Genomic DNA, 25,283 nt, shown 5'->3' with positions numbered 1-25,283 from the left:
CCATTGTGGTTTTGACCTTTGTGGATACTATTATTGATTTAAATGAGTATTTAAAGAATCTCTAGGTCTTTCAGGAAGGTTCTCCAAAAGCCGACCATAGAGTCATGCTAGAGGACCTAGAGATTCCTAGAGAGAAGGCTTTTCTAGTCATCTCTTGGTCCTCTAGTCATCTCTGTGGTCAATTTCATATCAAATTAAGATTAACATGACGTAATATGTAAATCCATTCCTACTGACTTCAGCCAAAATTACATTCTGCCCATGGAATCCCCGATGGTGCTGTGGGTTAAACCCCTGTGCCGACAGGACTGAAGACCGACAGGTTGCAGGTTCTAATCCGAAGAGAGTGTGGTTGAGCTCCCACTGTCAGCTCCAGCTCCTCATGTGGGGACATGAGAGAAGCCTCCCACAAGGATGGTAACACATCAAAACATCCGGGCGTCCCTTGGGCGTCTCCTTGCAGACAGCCAATTCTCTCACACTAGAAGCGACTTGCAGTTTCTAAAATCACTCCTGACACACACAAAAATGGTTGAGCTCCCTCTGTCAGCTCCAGCTCCTCTTGCGGGGACATGAAAGAAGCCTCCCACAAGGATGGCAACACATCAAAACATCTGGGCGTCCCCTGGGCAACATCCTTGCAGACGGCCAATTCTCTCACAATAGAAGCGACTTGCAGTTTCTAAAGTCACTCCTGACACACAAAAAAATGGTTGAGCTCCCTCTGTCAGCTCCAGCTCCTCATGCAGGGATATGAGAGAAGCCTCCCACAAGGATGGCAACACATCAAAACATCTGGGCGTCCCTTGGGCAACATCCTTGCAGACGGCCAATTCTCTCACAATAGAAGCGACTTGCAGTTTCTAAAGTCACTCCTGACACACAAAAAAATGGTTGAGCTCCCTCTGTCAGCTCCAGCTTCTCACGCGGGGACATGAGAGAAGCCTCCCACAAGGATGGTAACACATCAAAACATCCGGGCATCCCCTGGGCAGCGTCCTTGCAGACAGCCAGTTCTCTCACACTAGAAGTGACTTGGAGTTTCTCAAGTTGCTCCTAACACGACAAAAAAAAAGAAAAGAAAACAACTTTCTGCCTGCACAAGGTTGCAGCAACTGATTGGAATATATTTCCTGGCCTGTGTATATTGTTGGATTTTTGCTCTAGAAAAGATTCGCCAGAGCAGCACATATGACCCATCTTTGGTTTTTTCAGACCCAAGCCGCACGAACCACTATCCCTCAAGCTACGATCCCCGATACCGAGATCCCAGAACCTACGACCACCGCTATTGGTACGACCCAGAGCACAGCCCCTACCAAAAGAGAGAGCCCTATCCATACGGAAACAGGTTTGTAGAGTTTCAAACTATTTTTGCACCAGCCTTTTGTGGTTCTGGAACAGCATCAAAAGCCCGTGAGAGGTCTAGAAGCACCAACAAGGTGATAAGATGGAGATAATTGTTGTAGTTCAGCCTTTGATGATCTCCTTGGGGATTCTGGGCCTGCATTAGTCATTCTGACGACACTGGGGATTCTGGTCTGCAAGTCAGCAGGAGAGCCAGCAAGAGCTGTTAAGCCCTGAAAATGAGTGGTCTGTGTCTGAAGGCCACATTCCTGAAAGGCAGTTCATTAGGGAAACAAGGACAGTAACAGATCAGAGTTCAGAGGATGAAACTGAACTAATGAGCAGTTAGATAGGAGACTTACGTTCCATCAACATAGAGCTTCTCAGAAGAGTGTATGCAGGTGAAAACGCCTATCAGCCACGAAGACCTTATCAGTTTCCCAGGGGAGAAGAAGGCATGATTTCCTCTCTATATTAGCAAGCCCAGCAGATGGGTCCGTCAGTCCAGGCAGCGTTGGTGTTTGAGAACAGAACTATGGTCAAGTCAAGGGATTTCTAGATTCACGTTCCATGTTTCCTTTTGTTCATGTCTCATGATTCCTAGTTTGAGGACTGTTCCTGTTTAAGATTTATTCTGCTTCTGCATCCCTGGTTTTTGATGCTACTCTATGTGTTTGATTTTTATTATGTCATTTTGCACTGTTTATTTTATTCTGTTATTTTATGTATTTTGCGGTGATGTAATTTTTCTGTTGTTTTGTTTTTAACATTTTATCCTGTACATGCGGCCCACCCACTGTTACTGTGACTGTGTTTATTGTAATGTAATTTTTTTATTGTATTCATATATGTTTTTTTAATGTAATTTTGATGATGTTGGTTGTTGTTTATGTTTTGGTTTTATTTCGATGTAATATGTTGTCCGGGCTTGGCCCCATGTAAGCCGCTCTGAGTCCCCATTGGGGAGATGGTGGCGGGGTATAAATAAAGATTATTATTATTATTATTATATATTTTTGCATCATTTATTTCTTTTGCCCTGCAGTCACGAGCGGTATGAGGATCATTGGCGGTACGACCCTCGCTTCGCCGGGAGCTTCGACGAGGATTTGGAGCCTCGGAGAGACCCCTACGGAGACGACTTTGACCGCCGCAGCATCCACAGCGAACATTCGGGCCACAGCTTGCACAGCTCGCACAGCATCCACAGCCGCCATAGCAGTTTCAGCTCTCGGTCCCAACAGGTAAGGCTCACATTCCCTGATCTTGATGCTGTGAGGCCTGTCATTGAAGGGAGTATCTTCATTGTGAGCATCTCCAAAACAAAGAGCCGTCCTTGCTCAAAGTGGAGGCCTTCTTTCAGAAGAGACATCAAAATCATTCATAGCAATAATAGTATTACTTATTTATTTACTGTATTTGTATACCACCCTTCTCAGCCAATCGGCAACTCAAGGTGGTTTCCAACAAATCAGTATACATAAAACATAATAGATAAAAAACATTAAACAGTATAAGACATCACAAAAACAATAAAAGCAACATCATCAGCGTGTCTCATTATTCCCAAGCATTGTCCAATTCCATTGTCAGGTCATTTGATTTCCTATATTAGCTAGTCTGTATTTGTAAACGCTTGCTCGGATAGCCACGTTTTAACTTGCCTCCAAAACGTCAAGAGGGAGGGAGCAGATCTGATCTCCCTAGGGAGAGCGTTCCATAGCTGAGGGGCCACCACTGAGAAGGCCCTGTCTCTCGTCCCCGCCAAACGTGCTTGCGATGAAGGCCGGACCGAGAGCAGGGCCTCCCCAGATGATCTTAAAGTCCTCAGTGGTTCGTAAGGGGAGATACGTTCGAACAGGTAAGTTGGGCCAGAACCATTTAGGGCTTTATAGGCCAAAGCCAGCACTTTGAATTGGGCCCGGTAGCAAACTGGCAGCCAGTGGAGCTGGCGCAACAAGGGGGTTGGATGCTCCCTGAGCGCTGCTCCTGTTAACAACCTGGCTGCCGTTTGTTGGACTAGTTGAAGCTTCCAGACCGTCTTCAAAGGCAACCCCACGTAGAGAGTGTTGCAGTAGTCTATATGGGATGTAACTAGAGCGTGGACTACCGTGGCCAAGTCAGACTTCCCAAGGTACTGCGAGAATATATAGGTCTTTAATTTTATTATTAATCCTAACAGCTGGTTATTCATACATGCTTTCCACCACCTTTTTCCCCACTTGGTCATGTTCAAATTGGCCTCCCATTGAAACAGCCCTCGAAATGCAACTTGTGAATCCCATCGAGCCTCTACTTTCTGCCTGATTATGTGACCACCTTTTCTTTAATGCAAGCACCTCTGGTTTCTTCCCTAGAGCCAGCTTTACCGAAGCAACCACGACTTGACGGCCGGCGCTTACGAGGCGGACCATCAGCCAGCCTCGCTGCACACGGAGTATTCTTGTGGGGGATATCCTCCGTACATGAACCCTCCCTCTCTGGCGGATTATAACCACTCGGCCCAAGCGGCTTGGCCAACGGTCGAACAAGGTATTGACTCGGTCCCTGAAGTGAGAAGCTTAGCCCCATGTAAATCGCCCTGAGTCCCTTCGGGGAGATGGAGGCGGGGTACAAATATAAAGTAGAGTAGTAGTAGTAGTTGCTGTTATTACTATTGTTATTAGTGAATCTTCTCTCCAAGGCTGTATAGTCCTAGCTCCTCCTTTTTGGAATCTCTGATAGCTGCTTTTTTGTGTTCATTGGAAGGGTTTCCACCCAGCATCAGATTTCCTAGGCTTTTTGGAAGAACCTTATGTTTGGGAATCTGCTACAAAACAGGAGCTTTTTTGTTGAGTTCCAGGGCCAGAGAAGCAGATGGCGAACACAGAAGAATGACCTGCCTTAGGGGAGCGTGCTTGCTCCATCAGTGTTTAGCCTTTACATCAATGTTTAGCATTTCTTCTTCCTATCATAGTCCCTTCGAGGCCCCTGACGCCAGAGAAGTTCTCAGTGCCCCATGTCTGCGCCCGGTTCGGCCCCGGAGGTTACCTCATAAAGGCGCTGCCAAACCTGCCCTCCGAAGGACAACCTGCTTTGGTCGAGATCCACAGCATGGAGGTGAGGGAGAGGGACCACGTGGGTCAGCATCATTTTTCCTCCCCCCCCCCCCCCCATTTGTTCTTGTTGGAGGAAAATCCCTCCAAAGGGCACCTCTGCCCCGACCCATGGGCATGTAACCTATCTTCATTACACAATTTCACCTTAAGTACCACAGATCTGGCTTATTTAATTTGGGATTTGTAGTTTTGAGAGGAACCTGGAATCGTAGAGTTGGAAGAAACTCCAAGGACCATCCAGTCCAACCTTCTAAGATAAATAGATAGATAGAAGACCCCAAGGGCCATTCAGTCCAACCCTCAAATATTGTTAGATGGATAGGTGGATGGATGGATGGATGAGACAGATGAATGGATATATGATTGATTGATTGATTGATTGATTGATTATAGACAAATAATAGAATCCTAGAGTTGGAGGCGACCCCCAAGGGCCACCTAGTCTAACCATCTAAGATAGATAGATAGATAGATAGATAGATAGATAGATAGATATGATCAAATAATAGAATCTCAGCGTTGGAAGAGTCCTCAAGGTCCACTTATCTTAGAAGGTTGGATTGAGTGGCCCTTGACGTCTCTTTTAACTCCCAAGATTCTATTACTCAGTCATTATCAATCTACCTACCCACCTATCTATCATCTATCTATTTTAGATGGATGGATGGATGGATGGACGGACGGACGGACGATTGAATAATAGAATCCTAGAATTGGAAGAGATCCTAAGGGCCACTAATCTAACAATCTAAGATAGAAAGATAGGTGGATAGATAGATAGATGAATGAATAATAGAATTATAAAGTTGGAAGAGACCCCAAGGACCATCCAGTCCAACCATCTAAGATAGATTATATTGTTTGATCATCTACCTACCTACTTACCTACCATCTATCTATTTTGGATGGATGGATGGATGGATACCTACCTAATAGAATCCTAGAGTGAATGAATAATAGAATTCTAAAGTTGGAAGAGACCCCAAGGGCCATCCAGTCCAACCATTTATCATCTAACTGTTTTGGATGGATGGATGATTAGATAGATAGATAGATAGATAGATAGATAGATAGATAGATAGATAGATAGATAGAAAGATGACCCCAAGGGCTATTCAGTCAAACCCTGAAATATTGTTAGGTAGATAGGTGGGTGGATGAATGAGAGACAGGTTAATAGATATATGATAAAGAGAGAGAGAGAGGGAGAGAATCGTGGAATTTTAGAGTTGGAAGGGACCCCAAGGACCATCCAGTCCAACCATCTAAGAGAGATCTCCTTCAAAATTCTATTATTTAATCATCTACCTACCTGTCTACCCACCTACCTATCATCTAACTGTTTTAGATGGATGGATGATTAGATAGATAGATGGATGGATGGATGGATGGATGGATGGATGGATGGATGGATAGATAGATAGATAGATAGATAGATAGATAGATGATCCCAAGGGCTATTCAGTCAAACCCTCAAATATTGTTAGATGGATGGTGGATGGATGGATAGATGAGAGACAGATTAATGGCTATATGATAAATAGATAGATAATCAAATTATGGAATCCTAGAGTTGGAAGGGACCCCAAGGGCCATCCAGTTCAACCATCTAAGATAGATCTCCTCCAAGATTCTATTATTTGATCATCTACCTACCTACCAGCCAACCTACCTATCATCTAACCGTTTTAAATGGATGGATGGATGATAAGATAGATAGATAGATAGATAGATAGATAGATAGATAGATAGATAGATAGACAGACAGACAGACAGACAGACAGACAGACAGACAGACAAGAGAGGAAGACTGATGAATGGATGTATAGATGATGGATGGATGGATGGATGGGTGGGTGGATGGGTGGATGAGTGGATAGATGATTGAATAATGGAATCCTAGAGTTGGAAGAGACCCCAAGGGCCATCCAGTCCAACCATCTAAGATAAATCTCCTCCAAGATTCTGTTATTTGATCATCTACCTACTTACCTATCATCTAACTGTTTTAGATGGATGGATGGATGGATGGATGGGATAGATAGATAGATAGATAGATAGATAGACAGACAGACAGACAGACAGACAGACAGACAAGAGAGGAAGACTGATGAATGGATGTTTAGATGATGGATGGGTGGATAGATGATTGAATCATGGAATCCTAGAGCTGGAAGAGACCCCAAGGGCCATCCAGTCCAACCCCCATCTGTCATGCATTGTGACACAATCTATTCTTGCCTTACCTTCCTCCACAGATGATGATGCAGCATTTGCCGGAGCAAGAGGAGATGAGAGCATTTCCTGGGCCACTCACCAAGTAGGTTTAGCTGAGTTTGAACACCTCACACTTTTATCAAATATTAATATTATTATTAATAATAATTTATTTATTACCAGCTCTCAAGATCCTCCTCTTGTCTTCTTTTTTCTTTTCCTAGAGACGACACCCACAAAGTGGATGTCATTAATTTTGCCCAGAACAAAGCCACTCGCTGCTCTCAGGACGAGGTGCTGCTTGACAAGGAGTCGGCCTGCCTGCTCTGGGACTTCATCGTCCTCCTCTGCCGGCAGAATGGGGTATGCGCATAGACTTAGCCCGGTCCTATATAGCATCCCATAGATCAGTGATGGGCAACCTTTTGAGCTTACAAATCTTCCTCGGAGCTGGAACTAGCCAACGCCCTGCCAACTCCCTTTGCAGCTGAAGCCCCTTGCCCCAATTCCTTCTCCAAACTGGAATCAGACAACTCCCCACCATTTCTCCTTCCACCTGAAGCCCCTTGCCGATCTCTCCAGTCTCTCCATCTTCTATCCAAACCCATAACTCCCCAAGATTCATCCGGATCCCCAGTGTGCCAATCCTCTCCTCCAGAGAAACCCACAAATGTATCACTATTTGTGGGCTCTTCACAGACGGCCTGAACCTCCCGTACTTTAGTCCAATCCATTTCTTCACCCTCTGAACTTGCCATACCACTCTCCTCAGTCTCAGACCCATTATTCCCTGCAAAGCCCACAAATGATTCATCATCACTGGATTCCATAAGTATTTCCCGGATCCGCTTTCTCTGTTGCTCCTCATCGGAGTCTTGCTCACGAGTAGTCTTTCTTCCCCTCCTAATACTCCCAGTAGTATCACTACTCGAAGACTCCATCATAACACATAGTCCAGGTCAGTCCGTTGTCATTCACACAAATTGGGTCTCATTCTATTTATTATTTGTTTGTTTTTTACTATATTTGTATTACCGCCCTTCTCAGCCCGCAGGCGACTCAAGGTGGTTTACAGAGGAAACAATTCAATGCCCAACAACACCATCAAAACATATAATTTTATTTATTTATTTATTTATCGTGTCAGGGGCAACCAGACCATTGTATTACATTTCTAACAGAACAAAACAAACAAACACATAAAAAAACACAGAGTTTGCAAACTTGGTAGTTGATTAAATGTCCTTTGACTAGTATCTGGCCCCTTGGAGTGCCTCTGGTGTTGCCACAAGGAGGTCCTCCATTGTGCATGTGGCAGGGCTCAGGGTGCATTGCAGCAGGTGGTCAGTGGTGTGCTCTTCTCCACACTCGCATGTCGTGGATTCCACTTTGTGGCCCCATTTCTGAAGGTTAGCTCTGCATCTCGTGGTACCAGAGCGCAGTCTGTTCAGCTCCTTCCAAGTCGCCCAGTCCTCTGTGTGCCCAGGGGGGAGTCTCTCATGGGTATCAGCCATTGATTGAGGTTCTGGGTTTGAGCCTGCCACTTTTGGACTCTCGCTTGCTGGGGTGTTCCAACGAGTGTCTCTGTAGATCTTAGAAAACTATTTCTTGATTTAAGTTGTTGATGTGCTGGCTGATACCCAAACAGGGGATGAGCTGGAGATGTCTCTGCCTTGGTCCTTTCACTATTGTCTGCTACTTCCTGGCGGATGTCAGGTGGTGCAATACTGGCTAGACAGTGTAATTTCTCCAGTGGTGTAGGGCGCAGACATCCCGTGATAATGCGGCATGTCTCATTAAGAGCCACATCCACTGTTTTAGCGTGGTGAGATGTGTTCCACACTGGGCATGCAGCAGAGAAGTATAGCGCAAGGGCAGATGTCTTCACTGTGTCTGGTTGTGATCCCCAGGTTGTGCCAGTCAGCTTTCGTATGATATTGTTTCTGGCACCCACTTTTTGCTTGATATTCAGGCAGTGCTTCTTGTAGGTCAGAGCATGGTCCAGAGTGACTCCCAGGTATTTGGGTGCGCTGCAATGCTCCAGTGGGATTCCTTCCCAGGTAATCATCCTCAGAGCTCAGGATGCTTGTCTGTTCTTAAGGTGAAAGGCACATGTCTGTGTTTTACATGTATTGGGGATCAGCTGGTTTTCCCTGTAAGAGGCAGTAAGAGCACATAGAGCTTCGGAAAGCTTCTGTTCAACCATCTCAAAGCTCCCTGCTTGAGCAGTGATGGCATGATCATCAGCATAGATGAAGCTCTCTGTCCCTTCTGGCAGTGGCTGGTCATTTGTGTAGATGTTGAACATGGATGGAGCAAGCACGCTCCCCTGAGGCAGGCCGTTCTTCTGTTTCCGCCATCTGCTTCTCTGGCCCTGGGACTCAACAAAGAAGCTCCTGTTTTGTAGCAGGTTTCCTATGAGGCGGGTGAGGTGGTCGTCCTTTGTGATATTATACATTTTTCTCAGGAGGAGTCAGTGGTTTACAGTATCATAAGCTGCTGACAGGTCTATAATATATAATATACCACATATAATATAAAACCATAACAAGATCAATAAGACATAAATCATTTGCGTCTCCTAGTTAAAACGTTGTCCAGTCTCATCATCCAGTTTCATATTCCTATATGTGATACACTGCATTTTCAAACGCTTGCTCAAAAAGCCAAGTCTTGACTTTTTTTCCGGAATGTTAAAAGGGAGGGGGCTGATCTAATGTCTCTAGGAAGGGCGTTCCATAGCCAAGGAGCCACCACTGAGAAGGCCCTGTTTCTCGTTCCCGCCAAATGTATTTGTGACGCAGGCGGGATCGAAAGCAGAGCCTCCCCAAACGATCTTAACGTCCTAGATGGGAGATGCATTCTGACAGGTAAGTGGCTGCCTCTACCGTTGGAACGCTTCGTCTCATAACCAGGTTTTGAGTTTCATTCTAAAGGACAAGAGGGAGGGGGCCAATCTAATGTCACTGGGCAGAGAGTTCCACAGGTGAATTGCCACCACTGAGAAGGAAGGCCCTGTCTCTTGTCTCCTCCAGTCGCATCTGCGAGGATGGTGGGACCGAGAGCAGGGCCTCTCCTGTCCATCTTAGACTTTGCAGGAGGTACATTCAGACAGGTCAGCTGGGTTCCTGAACCTTGAGTCAATACAGGTGTTTTGTTTCCAGACGGTGGTGGGCACCGACATTGCCGAGCTCCTCCTCCGGGATCACAAGACAGTGTGGCTCCCGGGGAAGTCGCCCAACGAAGCCAACCTGATTGACTTCACCAACGAGGCCCTGGACCATGCGGAGGAGGAATCCGGGGAGGCCCAGCTCTCCTTCCTCACCGACAGCCTCATCGCCACCATCGACAGCCTGGAGAAGGAGACGGAGCGCTTCCGGGAGCTTCTGCTTTACGGTCGTAAGAAGGTAAGGCTTCTCCATGCCTGGGGCTTCCAATGGGGCGGGGGCATGCCGGAAGCAAAGACAGGTGGTCCTTCACAGTGGATTCCCTTTTCTAAGGCGGCAAATCCTCTCCCTGCAGGATGCTCTGGAGTCTGCCATGAAGCACGGCCTCTGGGGCCACGCCTTGTTGCTGGCCAGCAAGATGGACAGCCGGACACACGCCCGGGTGATGACCAGGTAGGGCCTCCAGGCTCTGTGTTGCCAAAGGCTTTCATGGGTTGATGTGAGTTTTCAAAGCTGTCTGGCCATGTTCCAGAAGCATTGTCTCCTGATGTTTCACCCACATCTATGCCGAGCATCCTCAGAGGACTGTTGGAAACTAGGCAAGTGGGGTCTGTCTGTCTTTCTATCTATCTATCTATCTATCTATCTATCTATCTATCTATCTGTAGAATGTCCTGGGTGGGAGAAAGAACTCTTGTCTGTTGGAGGCAAGTGTGAAATTTGCAATTAATCACATTGATTATTTATTTATTTACGACATTTATATGCCGCCCTTTTCACCATGAAGGGGATTCAGAGCAGCTTACAAGATATATATACATACAATATATTATATTATATTATTGGCATAGTACAATATCAGTATTATATATTACTATATTGTACTATACCATTATATTGTAATATTATTAGTGATATTACGTGTAATATAAAATATATAATTATAATATTGTATTATTAGTAATAGTATTATAGTATTGTATATTCTATTCTATTCTATTCTATTCTATTCTATTCTGGAGCTTCCAGTGGCGCAGTGGGTTAAACCCCTGTACCGGCAGGACTGAAGACCGACAGGTCACAGGTTCGAATCCAGGGAGAGGCGGATGAGCTCCCTCTATCAGCTCCAGCTCTCCATGCGGGGACATGAGAGAAGCCTCCCACAAGGATGGCAAAACATCCGGGCGTCCCGTGGGCAACGTCCTTGCAGATGGCCAATTCTCTCACAACAGAAGCGACTTGCAGTTTCTCAAGTCGCTCCTGACACGACATATATATATATATATATATATTATTAGCATAGCACAGGAGACAAGGTGGAACTGTCTTCTGCCCCCCTCTCTTTTCCCTCTGGCCCAGAGTGGCAGTTTGTGCTGGGGGGAGGGGTCCCCAACTGATGACGATGATGATTAGCATTGCAAAAAGCCCTAAATGGTTTGGGACCCGCCTACCTGCGTGACCGCATCACTGTGTACGAACCCACATGATCTGTTCGATCATCTGGAGAGGCCCTGCTCGCGCTCCCGCCTCCATTGCAAGCACGATTGGTGGGGACGAGGGACCGGGCCTTCTCGGTGGTGGCCCCTCGACTCGAACTCACTCCCTAAGGACATCAGACATGCCCCAACGCTGGCAGTCTTTAGGAGGAACCTGAAAACATGGTTGTTCCAGTGTGCCTTCCCAGAATAAGGAAAACTCTTAGCAATATGTCCTCAAATGCACTTTAATATCTTTCTCTGAAAACCCTATTTTAATTTGTCTTACCTTGTTCATGCCCAGCACTTTTTAATTTTTAATTTGAATTATTACATTTGGCCCGGCCATAGGTTTTTAAATGCTGTATGTTGCGATATGTTATTGTTATTGCTTATTGTGTATTTTTCTGTTTTTGAGTTTATTTTAACTGTTTTGTATTGATTATTGTTATTGCTTTTGTTTATTGTATGTGCTGTGGGCTCGGCCTCATGTAAGCCGCACCGAGTCCCTTGGGGAGATGGTAGTGGGGTACAAATAAAGTTATTATTATTATTATTATTATTATTATACAGTATAATTGATATAGTGCAATATAGCAATATTTAAAACTGATATTGTACTATGTTAATAATATATTGTATGTATATATACCTTGTAAGCCGCTCTGAATCCCCTTTGGGGTGAGAAGGGCGGCATATACATGTCGTAAATAAATAATAATAATAATAATAATAATAATAATTATTATTATTATTATTATTGCAGCTTCAAAGCCTGGCTGATTTCTGCCTGGGGGGAATCCTTTGTAGGGAGGTATTACCTAGCCCTGAATGATTCTTGTCTGGAATTCCCCTGTTTTTGTTTGTTTGTTTATTTATTTACTTACTTAATTCACTTGTATACTGCTTTTCTCACCCGGGGAGGAGAATGGGACGACGACCACTCAAACCACTTTCCCACATATTTATGGCAAAATTTAATACCTCACACATATATAAAACCTAACATGTATCTTCATCAGCTTCCCTCTGTGTATGAAGAAACACAACATACAAACCATCTACAGACCCACTAAGAAAATCCAACGAATGGTACATTTATTTATTTATTTATTTAGAACATTTTTACCCCTCCCTTCTCAACCCCTGGGGGGACTCAGGGCGGCTTACAATTGGCAATAATTCATCATAAAATACAGAATAACAAATATAGCAATTATACATGAAGATTAATAAATAAAGATTAAAACTGCATACTTACACTCTGATTAGCTATTGCCCATCTGGTGGCTGTTTAGTAGAGTAGTCTACTAATGATTACTCCGCTTAACTTATCCAAATCCTCTTCCATGCCATAGTCAACATTATCAATTGTCCTTTAACCTGATTGCCCAAAGGCCTGGTCCCACAGCCACGTTTTAACCTTTTTTCTAAAGGTGAGGAAGGATGACGATGACCTAATTTTCCCCGGGGAGCAAATTCCACAGGCGGGGGGCCACCACCGAGAAGGCCCTGTGTTCTATCTCAGGCTAAGATTCACCTTGCTATCTCTGACAAACCAGCCAAAATTGTGAGGTAGAAAGTTTATTGTGAGGTTTTCAAACAGAGCAGTTCATCAGCAGTGAGAAGATCAATAATACAGGGTAAAAATCCAATATAATCCCTTTGAGTCAAAGCAGGAGACTTGAAGCATAGAAGCAGAGTAAAAGTCCAGGAAATAGCATGAGGTAACGTGAAGCAGGCTTTCCCCAAGCCCCAGAGCCGAAGACAAGCAAGCCATTTTAGCAACGATGGAACTGACGCAGAATCAGCTCCAAGGCAGTTTACTTATAGGTAAAACATCAAAACATTGAACATCAAACAGGCAGCTAACAAGCAATTTTCCCACCAACGGATGAGCTCAATACTTGGCCGCAATTCGTAAACTCCGTCTCAACACCTGTGGGGCAGCCTGACCTTCACCAGCTGTCTTATCAGCCACATTCCGTTCCTGTGAGAAAAGCGGCTTGTCTCTAGCTACAGATTGTGACTGAGAAAACTGAGAAAACTGAAAGCCCACATCTGCATCTGTACTCTCATTTCCATCATGCTCATCTGCACTCTCAGTCCCATCATGCTGTTGCTGTTGAACCACAACACCCTGTCCCTCGTCCGCGCCAAGCGTGTTTGAGACAAAGACGGGGCCGAGAGCAGGGCCTCCCTAGACGATCTTAAGCTCCGAGGTGGGACGTAGAAGGAGATACGTTTGGACAGATACATTCAGCAAAAAGACAAGAAATGGGCATTGGGATGGCAGGGACCATCTTGACTTGAGTCTCCAGTGGTACATCTTTGCACTTTTCGGTGTGTCAGGGAGTCAAAAGCAGCCTTCAGTCCCATCCTTTGTGGTTCTCTCACTCTCCGAAGGGATTTGGCACAGGTTCCTCCTTCGAAACGAGACCCATTCCGTTTGTTGTTGTCTCCTCAGGTTCGCCAACAGCCTTCCGATAAACGACCCGCTGCAGACGGTTTACCAGCTCATGTCTGGCAGGATGCCGGCCGCGTCAACTGTGAGTTCAGCTCCTCTGTGGTCTCTGGATGAACAGAGGACAGGTCGGACCTCACCTGGAATATTATGACCAATTCTGGGTACCACAATTTAAAAGGGAGATTTAAAAGCTGGTTCAGAGGAGGGTGACTAAAAAGACCTTTGGTTTGATCTATTGCTGCTGGTGATTAACCGGCTGTGCTAAAGCCCGGCCTTCAATCGTAATAAGATGGATGTGGCCCTCAAATGAAAATGGGTTTGATGGCCCCGCTCTACCTCATCCCTAGCTGTTTCCAATCTGCTTCTTCTCCCCATTTCGCTCTAGTGCTGCGGCGACGAGAAATGGGGCGACTGGAGGCCCCACTTGGCCATGGTCCTGTCCAACTTGACCAACAATATGGACGTTGAGACGAGAACCATCATCACCATGGGAGACACACTTGGTAAGCACAGCTCCACCTTGTGTCCTGCACTGTGCTAATAATATAATATAATATAATATAATATAATATAATATAATATAATATAATAGATTGTATATAAATATAATAGATTGTATATACATATAATATTGATAATATTATAAGGTAATACAATATAATAATAATAATAATAATAATAATCTATATAAATAAAAATGTAATGTTCGTTTGTGGGATTAACAGGACTCAAAAACCATTGGGGCAATTGACACCAAATTTGGACACAAGACACCTAACAACCCAATGTATGTCCTTCACTAAAAAAATTGATTTTGTCATTTTGGAGTTGTAGTTGCTGGGATTTATAGTTCACCTATAATCAAAGAGCATTCTGAACCCCATCAACAGTGGAATTGAACCAAACTTGGCACACAGTTCTCCCATGACCAACAGAAAATACAGGAAAGGTTTGGTGGGCAGTGTCCTTTGGTTTTAGAGTTGTAGTTCACCTACATCCAGAGAGCACTGTGGACTCAAACAATGATGGATCTGGACCAAACTCTACACAAATACTCAATATGCCCAAATGAGAACACTGGTGGAGTTTGGGGGAAACAGAATCTTGACATTTGGGAATTGTAGTTGCTGGGATTTATAGTTCACCTACAATCACAGAGCATTCTGAACCCCACCAATGATAGAATTGGGCCAAACCTCCCACACAGAATCCCCATGACCACCAGAGTGGGCCACAGCAAGGCGTGGCAGGGGATGGCTAGTATAATGTATATAAATATTATATATTGTATATACATATAATATATTGAATATACATATAATATTGATAATATTATAATGTAATGTAATATAATACTAATAATAAAACATAATATGATATAATATACATTTTAAATTATCGATCGAGGGGACTAGGTCATGGTTGCCCTCACCCTCCATTGGAATTGATCTCGGTTCCCTTTCAGTTTCAAAGGGGCTCTTGGAGGCGGCTCACTTTTGCTACCTGATGGCACAGGTTGGGTTTGGTGTCTACACGAAGAAGACTACGAAGCTGGTGCTGATCGGCTCAAATCACAGGTCTGTGGGGAGATTGGTTATTGTGGGCGGGGGGGGGGGGGGGGGAGGGAAGAGACCTACACATTTCCTTGGACTTGGCTTCTGCCTTTCTCACCATCAGCTGTATTATCCTGAAAATACAGGTCTTATATTACCATATATATTTGAATATAAGCCGACCCAAATATAAACCGAGGCACCTAATTTTACCACAAAAAACTGGGAAAATGTATTGACTCAAGTATAAGCTAAGGATGGGAAATGCAGGAGCTACTGGTCAATTCCAAAATAAAAATAGATACCAATAAAATGACATTAATTGAGGCATTGGTAGGTTAAATGTTTTTTAATATTTGCCGTATTTCAAAGAAAAACAGTAGACTAGCTCTGTAAGTGGAAAAGGGGGGTAAAAAAAGCAATATGTTACCAACAGTATAATAATAATAATAATAATAATAATAATAATAATAATAACAACAACAACAACTTCATCTCCCCATGGGGACTCAGGTCGACTTCCAACATAGTATTTATTTATTTATCTATCGTGTCAGTATCAACCAGACAATTGTATTCCAACACAGTAACTGGCAAACATTCAATGCCTACATAAACAATGCAGAGCTAGATATAGATCTATAATTATATATCCTAACTTCACATATGCATTTCCCTCTGAAACATTTGCAAATCCTCTCTCTATATCTATGTGCATTTATTTCTTGCATTTATTGACCGCCCCTCTCAGCCCGAGGGCGATTTCCCTCCTGCAACATTTGCAAGCCCTATATATCTATGTTTATATTTATCTAGACATCTCTATATGTGTGTGTGTGTGTGGCCATTTCCCTTGCAATATTTTCAAGCCCTACATAGTTATATACATCTCTATCTAGACATGTCTATATATATTTGTGTGGGCATTTCCCCCTTGTAATATTTGCAAGCCCTATATATCTATATTTATATTGATCTAGACATCTCTATATGTGTGTGTGTCCATTTCCCTTGCAATATTTGCAAACCCTACATAGTTATATACATCCCTATCTAGACATTCTATATATATTTGGTGGGCATCCCCCCCAGTAGTATTTGCAAGCCCATCTATATTCATATATATCTATTTAGACTTCTCTCTCTATCTAGATAATTATATCTATGTAGGATTTGCAAAGACTTGCAAGCATGTGAGGGGAAAATTTATATATAAAATTATACACACACATATACATACACACAGAGATATACAGATATATAGGGACCTATATATTTATATCTATATTGGATTTGCAAAGACTTGCAAACATGTGAAGGGAATATATATATGTATGTATGTATATCTATATATCTATATCTATATATATACACACATACACATACACACTCACACACACATACACACGCATATATATACACACACAGATATATACAGATATATCGGGACCTCTATATATTTATATAGGATTTGCAGAGACTTGGAAACATGTGAGGGTAAAATTCATATATAAAAATAATGTATACATATAGATATACAGGTACATGGAAATCTCTAGATATCTATATGTATGCAGGATTTGCAAATCCGTGCTTCTCGTGCATTGGGAAAACCTCCTCATTTCCTTCTTGTGTTGTTCTCTATGTTCTCCCAGCTTACCTTTCCGACGATTTGCCACCAACGAAGCCATCCAAAGGACCGAAGCCTATGAATACGCACAGTCGCTCGGGACCCAGCCGTGCTGCTTGCCCAACTTCCAGGTTTGTCTTCTTGTCTTGTTTGTTTGGCTTTTCTGCTCCTAATGCATCCCAGCTTCTAAATCCTTCCAAAACTTTCAGGTCTTCAAGTTTATCTATGCTTGCCGGCTGGCCGAAGTGGGGCTCGCCGCCCAGGCCTTTCATTACTGCGAAGTGATTTCCAAAGCCATCCTGAAGAGCCCCAGCTATTACTCCCCGGTTCTGATCAGCCAGGTGATCCAGGTAAAACTTCTTTCCCTTCCTTTCCTTGGGGCCCCCTTCCTCTGCGTACTGTGTGGCTTGAGAGGCTTCCGGATGCAATAAACAGTCCAGTTTCACCTTGCAAACTCTGAAAACCATATTTACATTGCATGACTATAGCACTTGATGCCACTTTTAACAGCCCTGACTCCATGTTGAGGGAACCTTGGAATTTAGAGTTCAGATGTTAGTCAAATCTTGGGATTTATAGTTTGAGTAGCGTCTCTCCCTTCCTTTCTCCTCCCTTCTTTTTCTCTCCTCCTCCCCTTCCTTTCTCTTCTTTCTTTTTTGTTCTTCCCTTCCCCTCATATATTTCTCCCTTTCTCTTCCTTCCTTCCTTCCTTCCTTCCTTCCTTCCTTCCTTCTATCCTTCCTTCCCTCCCTCTTTCCCTTCCTTCTTTCCTTCCTTCTATCCTTCCTTCCCTCCCTCATACCTTGTCCCTTTCCCTCCCTACATTCCTTCTTACCTTCCTTCCTTCCTTCTATCTTTCCCTTTCCCTCCCTTCCCTCCCTCCCTCCCTCTTACTTTTTCCTTCCTTCCTTCGTTCATTCCTTCTATCCTTCCCTCGGTCCTACCTTTCCCTTCTTTCTTTCTTTCTTTCTTTCTTTCTTTCCTTAATCCTTCCCTCCCTCATACCTTTTCCTTCCTTCCCTCATGCCTTTTTCTTCTTCCTTCCTTCTTTCCTTCCCTCCTTCCTGCTCTCCTTCCCTCCCTCATACCTTGTCCCTTTCCCTTCCTTCCTTCTCACCTTCCTTTCCTCCTTCTATCCTTCCCTCCCTCCCTCCCTCCCTCCCTCCCTCCCTTCCTTCCTTCCTTCCTTCCTTTCTTCCCTCCCTCCCTCCCTCTTACCTTTTTCCTTCCTCTTTCTCTTCCTTCCTTCGTTCTATTCTTCCCTCCGTCATACCTTTTCCCTTTCTTTCTTTCTTTCCTCCCTCCCTTCCTTCCTTCCTTCCTTCCTTTCTTCCCTCCCTCCCTCCCTCTTACCTTTTTCCTTCCTCTTTCTCTTCCTTCCTTCGTTCTATTCTTCCCTCCGTCATACCTTTTCCCTTTCTTTCTTTCTTTCTTTCTTTCTTGCCTTCCTTCCTTCCTTCCATCCATCCTTTCTTCCCTCATGCCTTTTCCTTCCTTCCTTCCTTCCTTGCTTGCTTCCTTCCTTCCTTCCCTCTCTCCCTCCCTCCCTCTTACCTTTTCCCTTTTCCCTCCTCCCTTTCTCCCTTCCTTCCTTCCTTCCTTCCTTCCTTCCTTCCTTCCTTCCTTCTATCCTTCCCTCAGTCATACCTTTTCCCCTTCCGTTCCCTTCCTTCCTTCCTTCCTCCTTCCCTCCCTCATTCCTTTTCCCTTTTCTTTCTTTCTTTCTTTCTTTCTTTCTTTCCTTCATTCCCTTCCTTCCTTCCTTTTTTCCCTCTCTCCCTTCCTTCTCCGTTTCCTTCTTCATCTCTTTCTTCCCCTCTCCTTCCTCCTTTCCCCAGCTCTGAAAGGGCCTACTTCACAGTGTCTCCATTGCAACAGGGCTCTTTCCTTCCTTCCTTCCGTCTTCCCTCCCTTCCCCTCACACACATCTCCCCGTTCCTTCCCAGGGACATCACAGAGGGCCACTTCACCTCACAACAGCCTTTGTGTTCTAAACACACAGATACACCTACGTCTTTTGCCCGTTCTGTTTATATCGATGAGGTATTTGTAGTCTTGCTTAGGCGCTCTCCTGGGTCACGGGGAGAATTGCCGCAAGAATCCAGTTGTGTTGACTGCGAGGCTCTGGCGTGTTTGGAGGTGATGGGAAAACGAGATGGAAGGAGATCAGTATCCACAATGATTTCTCTTTCGTTGCTTTCGATCCCTTCTGCTCCGCAGATGTCCTCGCGGCTGCGGCTCTTTGACCCTCAGATGAAGGAGAAGCCGGAGCAGGAACTGTTCCTTGAGCCCGATTGGCTGGGGCAGCTTCGCGGCTTAGATGGGCAGATTAAGGTGAGCATTTAGACATCAGGAGGTAAATCTTTGAATATTTACATAACACTGTAATTTAAGAAAAGACTGTCCAACTCTTGATTAAACCATTATTCTAACCTTCCTATGTATCTTTCCAATAATAATAAAGAGGGTAAAATAATAAATGTAATAAAAATAATAATAATAGAGGAAAATAATGGAAATGTAATAAGAGTAACAACGGGAGTAAAAGAATAAATGTAATCATAACGATAATAAAGAGTAAAATAATAATTGCAGTAATAAATAGAGTAAAATAACAAATGTAATAAAAATAATAAATAGAGTAAAAGAATAAATGTAATAATAATAATAAATAGAGTAAAAGGATAACTGTAATAATAACGATAATAAAGAGTAAAATAATAATTGCAATAATAAATAGAGTAAAATAAAAAATGTAATAAAAATAATAAATAGAGTAAAAGAATAAATGTAAGAATAATAATAAATAGAGTAACAGAATAAATGTAATAATAAAGAGTAAAATAATGAAAATGTAATAAAAGTAACAATGGGAGTAAAAGAATAAATTTAATAATCACAATAATAAAGAGTAATATAATAATTGCAATAATAGAGTAAATTTATTTATTTATTTGTCGTGTCAGGACAAATAGAGTAAAAGAATACATGTAATAAAAATAATAAATAGAATAAATGTAATAAAATATAATAAAGAATAAAATAATGGAAATGTAATAATAACAGTAACAATGGGAGTAAAAAAATAAATAAAGAGTAAAATAATAATTACAATAATAAATAGAGTATTGTCGAAGACTTTCATGGCCAGAATCACTGGGTTGTTGTAGGTTTTTTTCGGCCTATCCTTCCTTCCCTCATGCCTTTTTCTTCCTTCCTTCCTTCCTTCCTTCCCTCCCTCCCTCTTATCTTTTCCCTTTTCCTTCTTCCCTTTCTTCCTTCCTTTCTTCAATCCTTCCCTCGGTCATCCTTTTTCCCCTTTCTTTCTTTCTTTCTTTCTTTCTTCCTTCCTTTCTTTCTTTTTTTTCCCGTCCTTCCTTCCTTCATCCCGGGATTGTGGCGCAACTGGCTGAGTGTCAGCTACATTAAGATCACTATGACCAAAAGGTCATGAGTTCGAAGCCAGCCCGGATTGGAGTGGGCTTCCAACCAATTGTGTAGCCTGTTGTCGACCTTTGCAACCCGAAAGACAGTTGAATCTGTCAAGTAGGAAAATTAGGTACCACCTTAAAGTGTGGGGAGGCTAAATGGCCATGATCTAGTGGCATTCTCTCCTGACATTTCGCCTGCATCTACGGCAAGCATCCTCAGAGGTAGTGAGGATGCTTGCCATAGATGCAGGTGAAACGTCAGGAGAGAATGCGTCTAGATCATGGCCATATAGCCCGAAAAAACCTACAACCCAATAAATAGAGTAAAAGAATAAATGTGATATAACAATAATAAATGTAAAAAATAAATGTAATAATTATAAATAGAGTAAAAGAATAAACGTAATAATAATAGAGTAAAATAATGTAAATATAATAATATTAATAAATAGAGTGAAATAATAAATGTAATAAAAATAAGATTAATAGCAGAGTAAAATAATAAATAACCTTGACTGAAGTATAAGCTAAGGGGAGCTTTTTCAGCCTAACAAGGGGGTTGAAAAACTAGGCTTCTACTTGAGTATATACAGTAGATAGATAACCACACTTCTGCATTTAATAACATTATCCTAATTCGCAAAAAAAAACCCATTTGTCTCTTGTTTTGAAGTTGGGAGTCCAGAGGCTTGGGAGGAGGGCATGTTTTGTCCCGACAGGCTACAAATGGCCACGAATGACTAATGGCTTTGTGCCTCTCCTCTTTCCAGGAAGGCTGCCTAACTTATAGTGCCGGGAGAGCCACCCCTCAGCAGTACGCCTGCAGTACGCCCAGCTCGGAAATGGACCACATCTCTCAAAACGAAGGCATGGGAGCCCCCCAGGAGATGAATCCTGGCCCTGAGAATCCCCTCCTCGCTTCCTTGCTCCCAGGCTCAACACAACCCACACCGGGGGTCCAGCTGATGCCTTCAGGTGGGTATTTTTCAGCATCAAAATGGGGGCTCAACACACATGTTCTGTTTCCCTGAAAGTAAGACCTCATCGGAAAATAAGCCCTAGCCAGATTCCCCTATTTAAAAGTCTCAGCAATCTTTAATTAATGTCTTCTTGCTATCTGTTATATGTATAATATTTATCATGTACCACAATATATATATTTTTTCCAGTTACCATTGGATAATATAATATTATTATATTATATTATATTATATTATATTATATTAATAATATAATTATATTATATTATATTATATAAATAATATAATATGTAATGTAGTAATATATAAAATACTAGCTGTCCCCTGCCACGCGTTGCTGTAGCCCAGTCTGTGTATATGTGTTTTGTGTGTGTATATAGATATATTTGTGTGTGTGATAGGCCTGGGCAATCCATGGATCTAAATGATTCTAAAGTACTTACAAAACTAAAGTTCTGGTGGTGAAAATTTCAGAACTCTAACAAAACTCTCAAAATTTAATTATTATTTCATTATTGGTGATTTTTATGATAGAACCAGTTAGGAACTGCCATTTATAATGAAATTTTGAGAGTTTTGTTAGAGTTCTGAAATTTTCACCACCAGAACTTTAGCTTTGTAAGTACTTTAGAACCATTTAGAACCATGAATTGACCAGGCCTAGTGTGTATATATTTGTGTATATGTGTATTTACGTGGTTATGCGCATGCGTTGTAATGTATTTTTTAATTTTTTGGCTTCCACTGTGTTTTCCAGTGTTTTTATGAGTAATGGTCACTTGTTGGCCTGATAGGTGTATTGTGTCCAAATTTGGTGTCAATTCACACAGTGGTTTTTGAGTCATGTTAATCCCACAACTGAACATTACATTTTTATTTATATAGATAATGTAATATATATGATATTGTATAAATCCCTTATAAAGGGTTGATTTAACCTCCGATTTGGTAGTAAAACTAATTTACCTTGTTGCGAAAGGATGCACACCCGAGGCTGGATTTGCACTGCCATATAATCTAGTTTCTGAATCCAGATTATCTGCTTTGAATGGGATGAGATGATGATATTTATTTGTCGTGTCAGAGCAACCAGTCCATTACATTACATTTTCTAACAGAACAAAGCAAACAAACAGACAAATACAAAACTTGTGAGTTTGGTAGTTGGTTAAATGTCCTTTGACCAGTATCTGGCCACTTGGAGTGCTTCTGGTGTTGCTGCAAGAAGGTCCTCCATTGTGCGTGTGGCAGGGCTCAGGGTGCATTGCAGCAGGTGGTCAGTGGTTTGCTCTTCTCCACACTCGCATGTTGTGGATTCCACTTTGTGGCCCCATTTCTTGAGGTTGGATCTGCATCTCATGGTGCCAGAGCGCAGTCTGTTCAGCGCCTTCCAAGTTGCCCAGTCTTCTGTGTGCTCAGCGGGGAGTCTCTCATTTGGTATCAGCCATTGGTTGAGGTTCTGGGTTTGAGCCTGCCACTTTTGGAATCTTGCTTGCTGAGGTGTTCCAGCGAGTGTCTCTGTAGACCTTAGAAAACTATGTCTTGATTTAAGTCGTTGACGTGCTGGCTGATACCCAAACAAGGGATGAGCTGGAGATGTCTCTGCCTTGGTCCTTTCACTATTGGCTGCTACACTCCTGGCGGATGTCAGGTGGTGCAATACCGGCTAAGCAGTGTAATTTCTCCAGTGGTGTAGGGCGCAGGCACCCCGTGATAATGCGGCATGTCTCATTAAGAGCCACATCCACTGTTTTAGTGTGGTGAGATGTGTTTCACACTGGATATGCATACTCAGCAGCAGAGTAGCATAGCACAAGGGCGGATGTCTTCACTGTGTCTGGTTGTGATCCCCAGGTTGTGCCAGTCAGCTTCCATATGATATTGTTCCTAGCACCCACTTTTTGCTTGATGTTCAGGCAGTGCTTCTTGTAGGTCAGAGCACGGTCCAGAGTGACTCCCAGGTATTTGGGTGCGCTGCAATGCTCCCGTGGTATTCCTTCCCAGGCGATCCTCAGAGCTCGGGATGCTTCTCTGTTCTGTAGATGAAAGGCACATGTCTGTGTTTTAGATGGGTTGGGGATCAGCTGGTTTTCCCTGTAATAGGCAGTAAGAGCACCTAGAGCTTCGGAGAGCTTCTGTTCAACTATCTCAAAGCTCCCTGCCTGAGTAGTAATGGATGATGATGATGATGATGATGATGACGATGATGACGACAATAATAATAATAATAATAATCTTTATTTATACCCCACCACCATCTCCCCAAAGGGGACTCGGGGCAGCTAACATGAGGCCAAGTTAGACACAAAACAACAAGAAAAAAACAACAAAATGAGATGCGTCTACACTGCCGTAAAATAACCCCTTTCAAAGCAGATAGTCTGGATTCAGAAACTGGATTATATAGCTGTGTAGAGGCAGCCTGAAAAGCATGTCTCCAACATGAAAAGTTTGGAAAGCATTCCCTCTGAGAATTGCTGAAATCTTCCATCACATTGTCTGACAGAAGTTGTTGTTGTTGTTATATTTATTTATACCTCACTTTATCTCCCCAAATTAGACCATAGAGTTGTGCTAAGAAGACTTAGGAAGTCCTAAAAATTTAGCCAATTTGTGGTTTATTTCACCTGTCTTGGAGGCTTTTATGTCTCTAATGAATGCGGAGGGTTGACTCATATGTTTCCATCTTCTCTCAAGCTCCTCAAACCATTCTGGAGAGCGCCGCTGCCAGCGCCGTGGGCCTGTCTTCCCAGCAAGAGGTGCCCAACTCCGTTCCCTTCTACTCGGTGGCCCCTTCCAACGTGGGACCGGGACCTGGCTTTGTGGGCTCCTACGCAATGGACCCGAGCCCCGTTTCCTCAGGGATGATGGGGCCTCCAGCCAGCCTTCCTCCTCAACCCCATGAGCTCCAGCCTCAGGAGCCGCTCCGCCAGGAAACAGGTACAGATTGGATAAATAATAATAATAATAATAATAATAATAATATTTATTTATTTACCTCACTTTTATCCCGCCCATATCAACCCAAAGGTGACTCAGGGCGGCGTATAAATCGGCACAATTAGCAAAATTAAAAGCAAAAGAACCCCACATTATAATACATTTAAAAACCGTAGAAGTAATAACAATAAAAATTATAAAAACTATGTCTTCTTGTTCAAATCCTCAACCGTTCCATCGTCTTGGCCGTTCCAAGTTCATATTCCAATTTGAGTTTATCTGGTCATGCTGAAGTTCCAAACGCTTTCTCAAAGAGCCACGTTTTCACTCTTTTTCAAAAGGTCAGGAGGGAGGGGGCCGATGTAATATCCCTAGGCAGGGGGTTCCACAGCTGAGGAGCCACCACTGAGAAGGCCCTGTCTCTCATCCCTTCCAGAAATTATTATTATTACACCCATTATCCCCACATCCATATTGTTGTTGTTGGTATTATTATTACATTCAGTATCCCCAGATCGATACTATCATTATTAATAATTAGTCTCTCCTTGTGGCAGGGTATAACAAGTTGAAATAAGTAATTGAAAGAAATGTATAGAGGGAGAAGCTGAGATTAAGGTGGGAAGAAACGGTGTTTAGACTCCTTCGTTTTGACCCTGTACCCAGAATGCTTCCTTTGTGCTCCCCAGCGCTGCAGACGGCCCCTCGGGAGTCTCCCAGTTGGAAGCCGCCCCCAGAACCCAGGGAAGACGACTTCTATGGCAAGATGGCAAGCATGGTATCCTACGCTTGTTTCCTACTTTCGTTTCGGTGTTGTGTAAACAAGTTGAAATGCGATCCGAAAAGCCAAGCACATTGCATGGCTGAGGTCCCTTTTCTTTGGCCCTAGGAGCGGGAAATGGATGTAATGCATCTTTTAAATTGTTGTAATGCATCTTTTTTTCCCTTCTGAAATATGATATCAGTGTCTTCCAAAGT

At 43.0% G+C, this 25,283-nt stretch overlaps 1 protein-coding gene across 2 annotated transcripts in view; it reads left to right on the top strand.

The window, feature by feature from the left end:
- Positions 1-25,283, top strand: part of SEC16A (SEC16 homolog A, endoplasmic reticulum export factor) — a 51,363-nt gene that overhangs the window by 10,718 nt on the left and 15,362 nt on the right. For both annotated transcript variants that reach the window (XM_060757491.2, XM_060757490.2), the window contains exons 5-21: positions 1,216-1,351; positions 2,393-2,591; positions 3,705-3,879; positions 4,304-4,446; positions 6,704-6,765; positions 6,887-7,025; positions 9,827-10,069; positions 10,185-10,282; positions 13,772-13,853; positions 14,157-14,274; positions 15,237-15,348; positions 16,980-17,085; positions 17,164-17,304; positions 19,175-19,288; positions 21,156-21,360; positions 24,063-24,305; positions 24,995-25,083. In XM_060757491.2, the coding sequence (XP_060613474.2) occupies positions 1,216-1,351; positions 2,393-2,591; positions 3,705-3,879; positions 4,304-4,446; positions 6,704-6,765; positions 6,887-7,025; positions 9,827-10,069; positions 10,185-10,282; positions 13,772-13,853; positions 14,157-14,274; positions 15,237-15,348; positions 16,980-17,085; positions 17,164-17,304; positions 19,175-19,288; positions 21,156-21,360; positions 24,063-24,305; positions 24,995-25,083 (2,405 nt within the window). The remainder of the gene's footprint in view (positions 1-1,215; positions 1,352-2,392; positions 2,592-3,704; positions 3,880-4,303; positions 4,447-6,703; positions 6,766-6,886; positions 7,026-9,826; positions 10,070-10,184; positions 10,283-13,771; positions 13,854-14,156; positions 14,275-15,236; positions 15,349-16,979; positions 17,086-17,163; positions 17,305-19,174; positions 19,289-21,155; positions 21,361-24,062; positions 24,306-24,994; positions 25,084-25,283) is intronic.

The sequence above is a fragment of the Anolis sagrei genome, chromosome 11, assembly GCF_037176765.1.
Source record: "Anolis sagrei isolate rAnoSag1 chromosome 11, rAnoSag1.mat, whole genome shotgun sequence".
NCBI classification, from domain to species: domain Eukaryota; kingdom Metazoa; phylum Chordata; class Lepidosauria; order Squamata; family Dactyloidae; genus Anolis; species Anolis sagrei.
The sequence above is the reverse complement of the archived record's forward strand: the minus strand, read 5'-3'. Positions and strand labels throughout refer to the sequence as shown.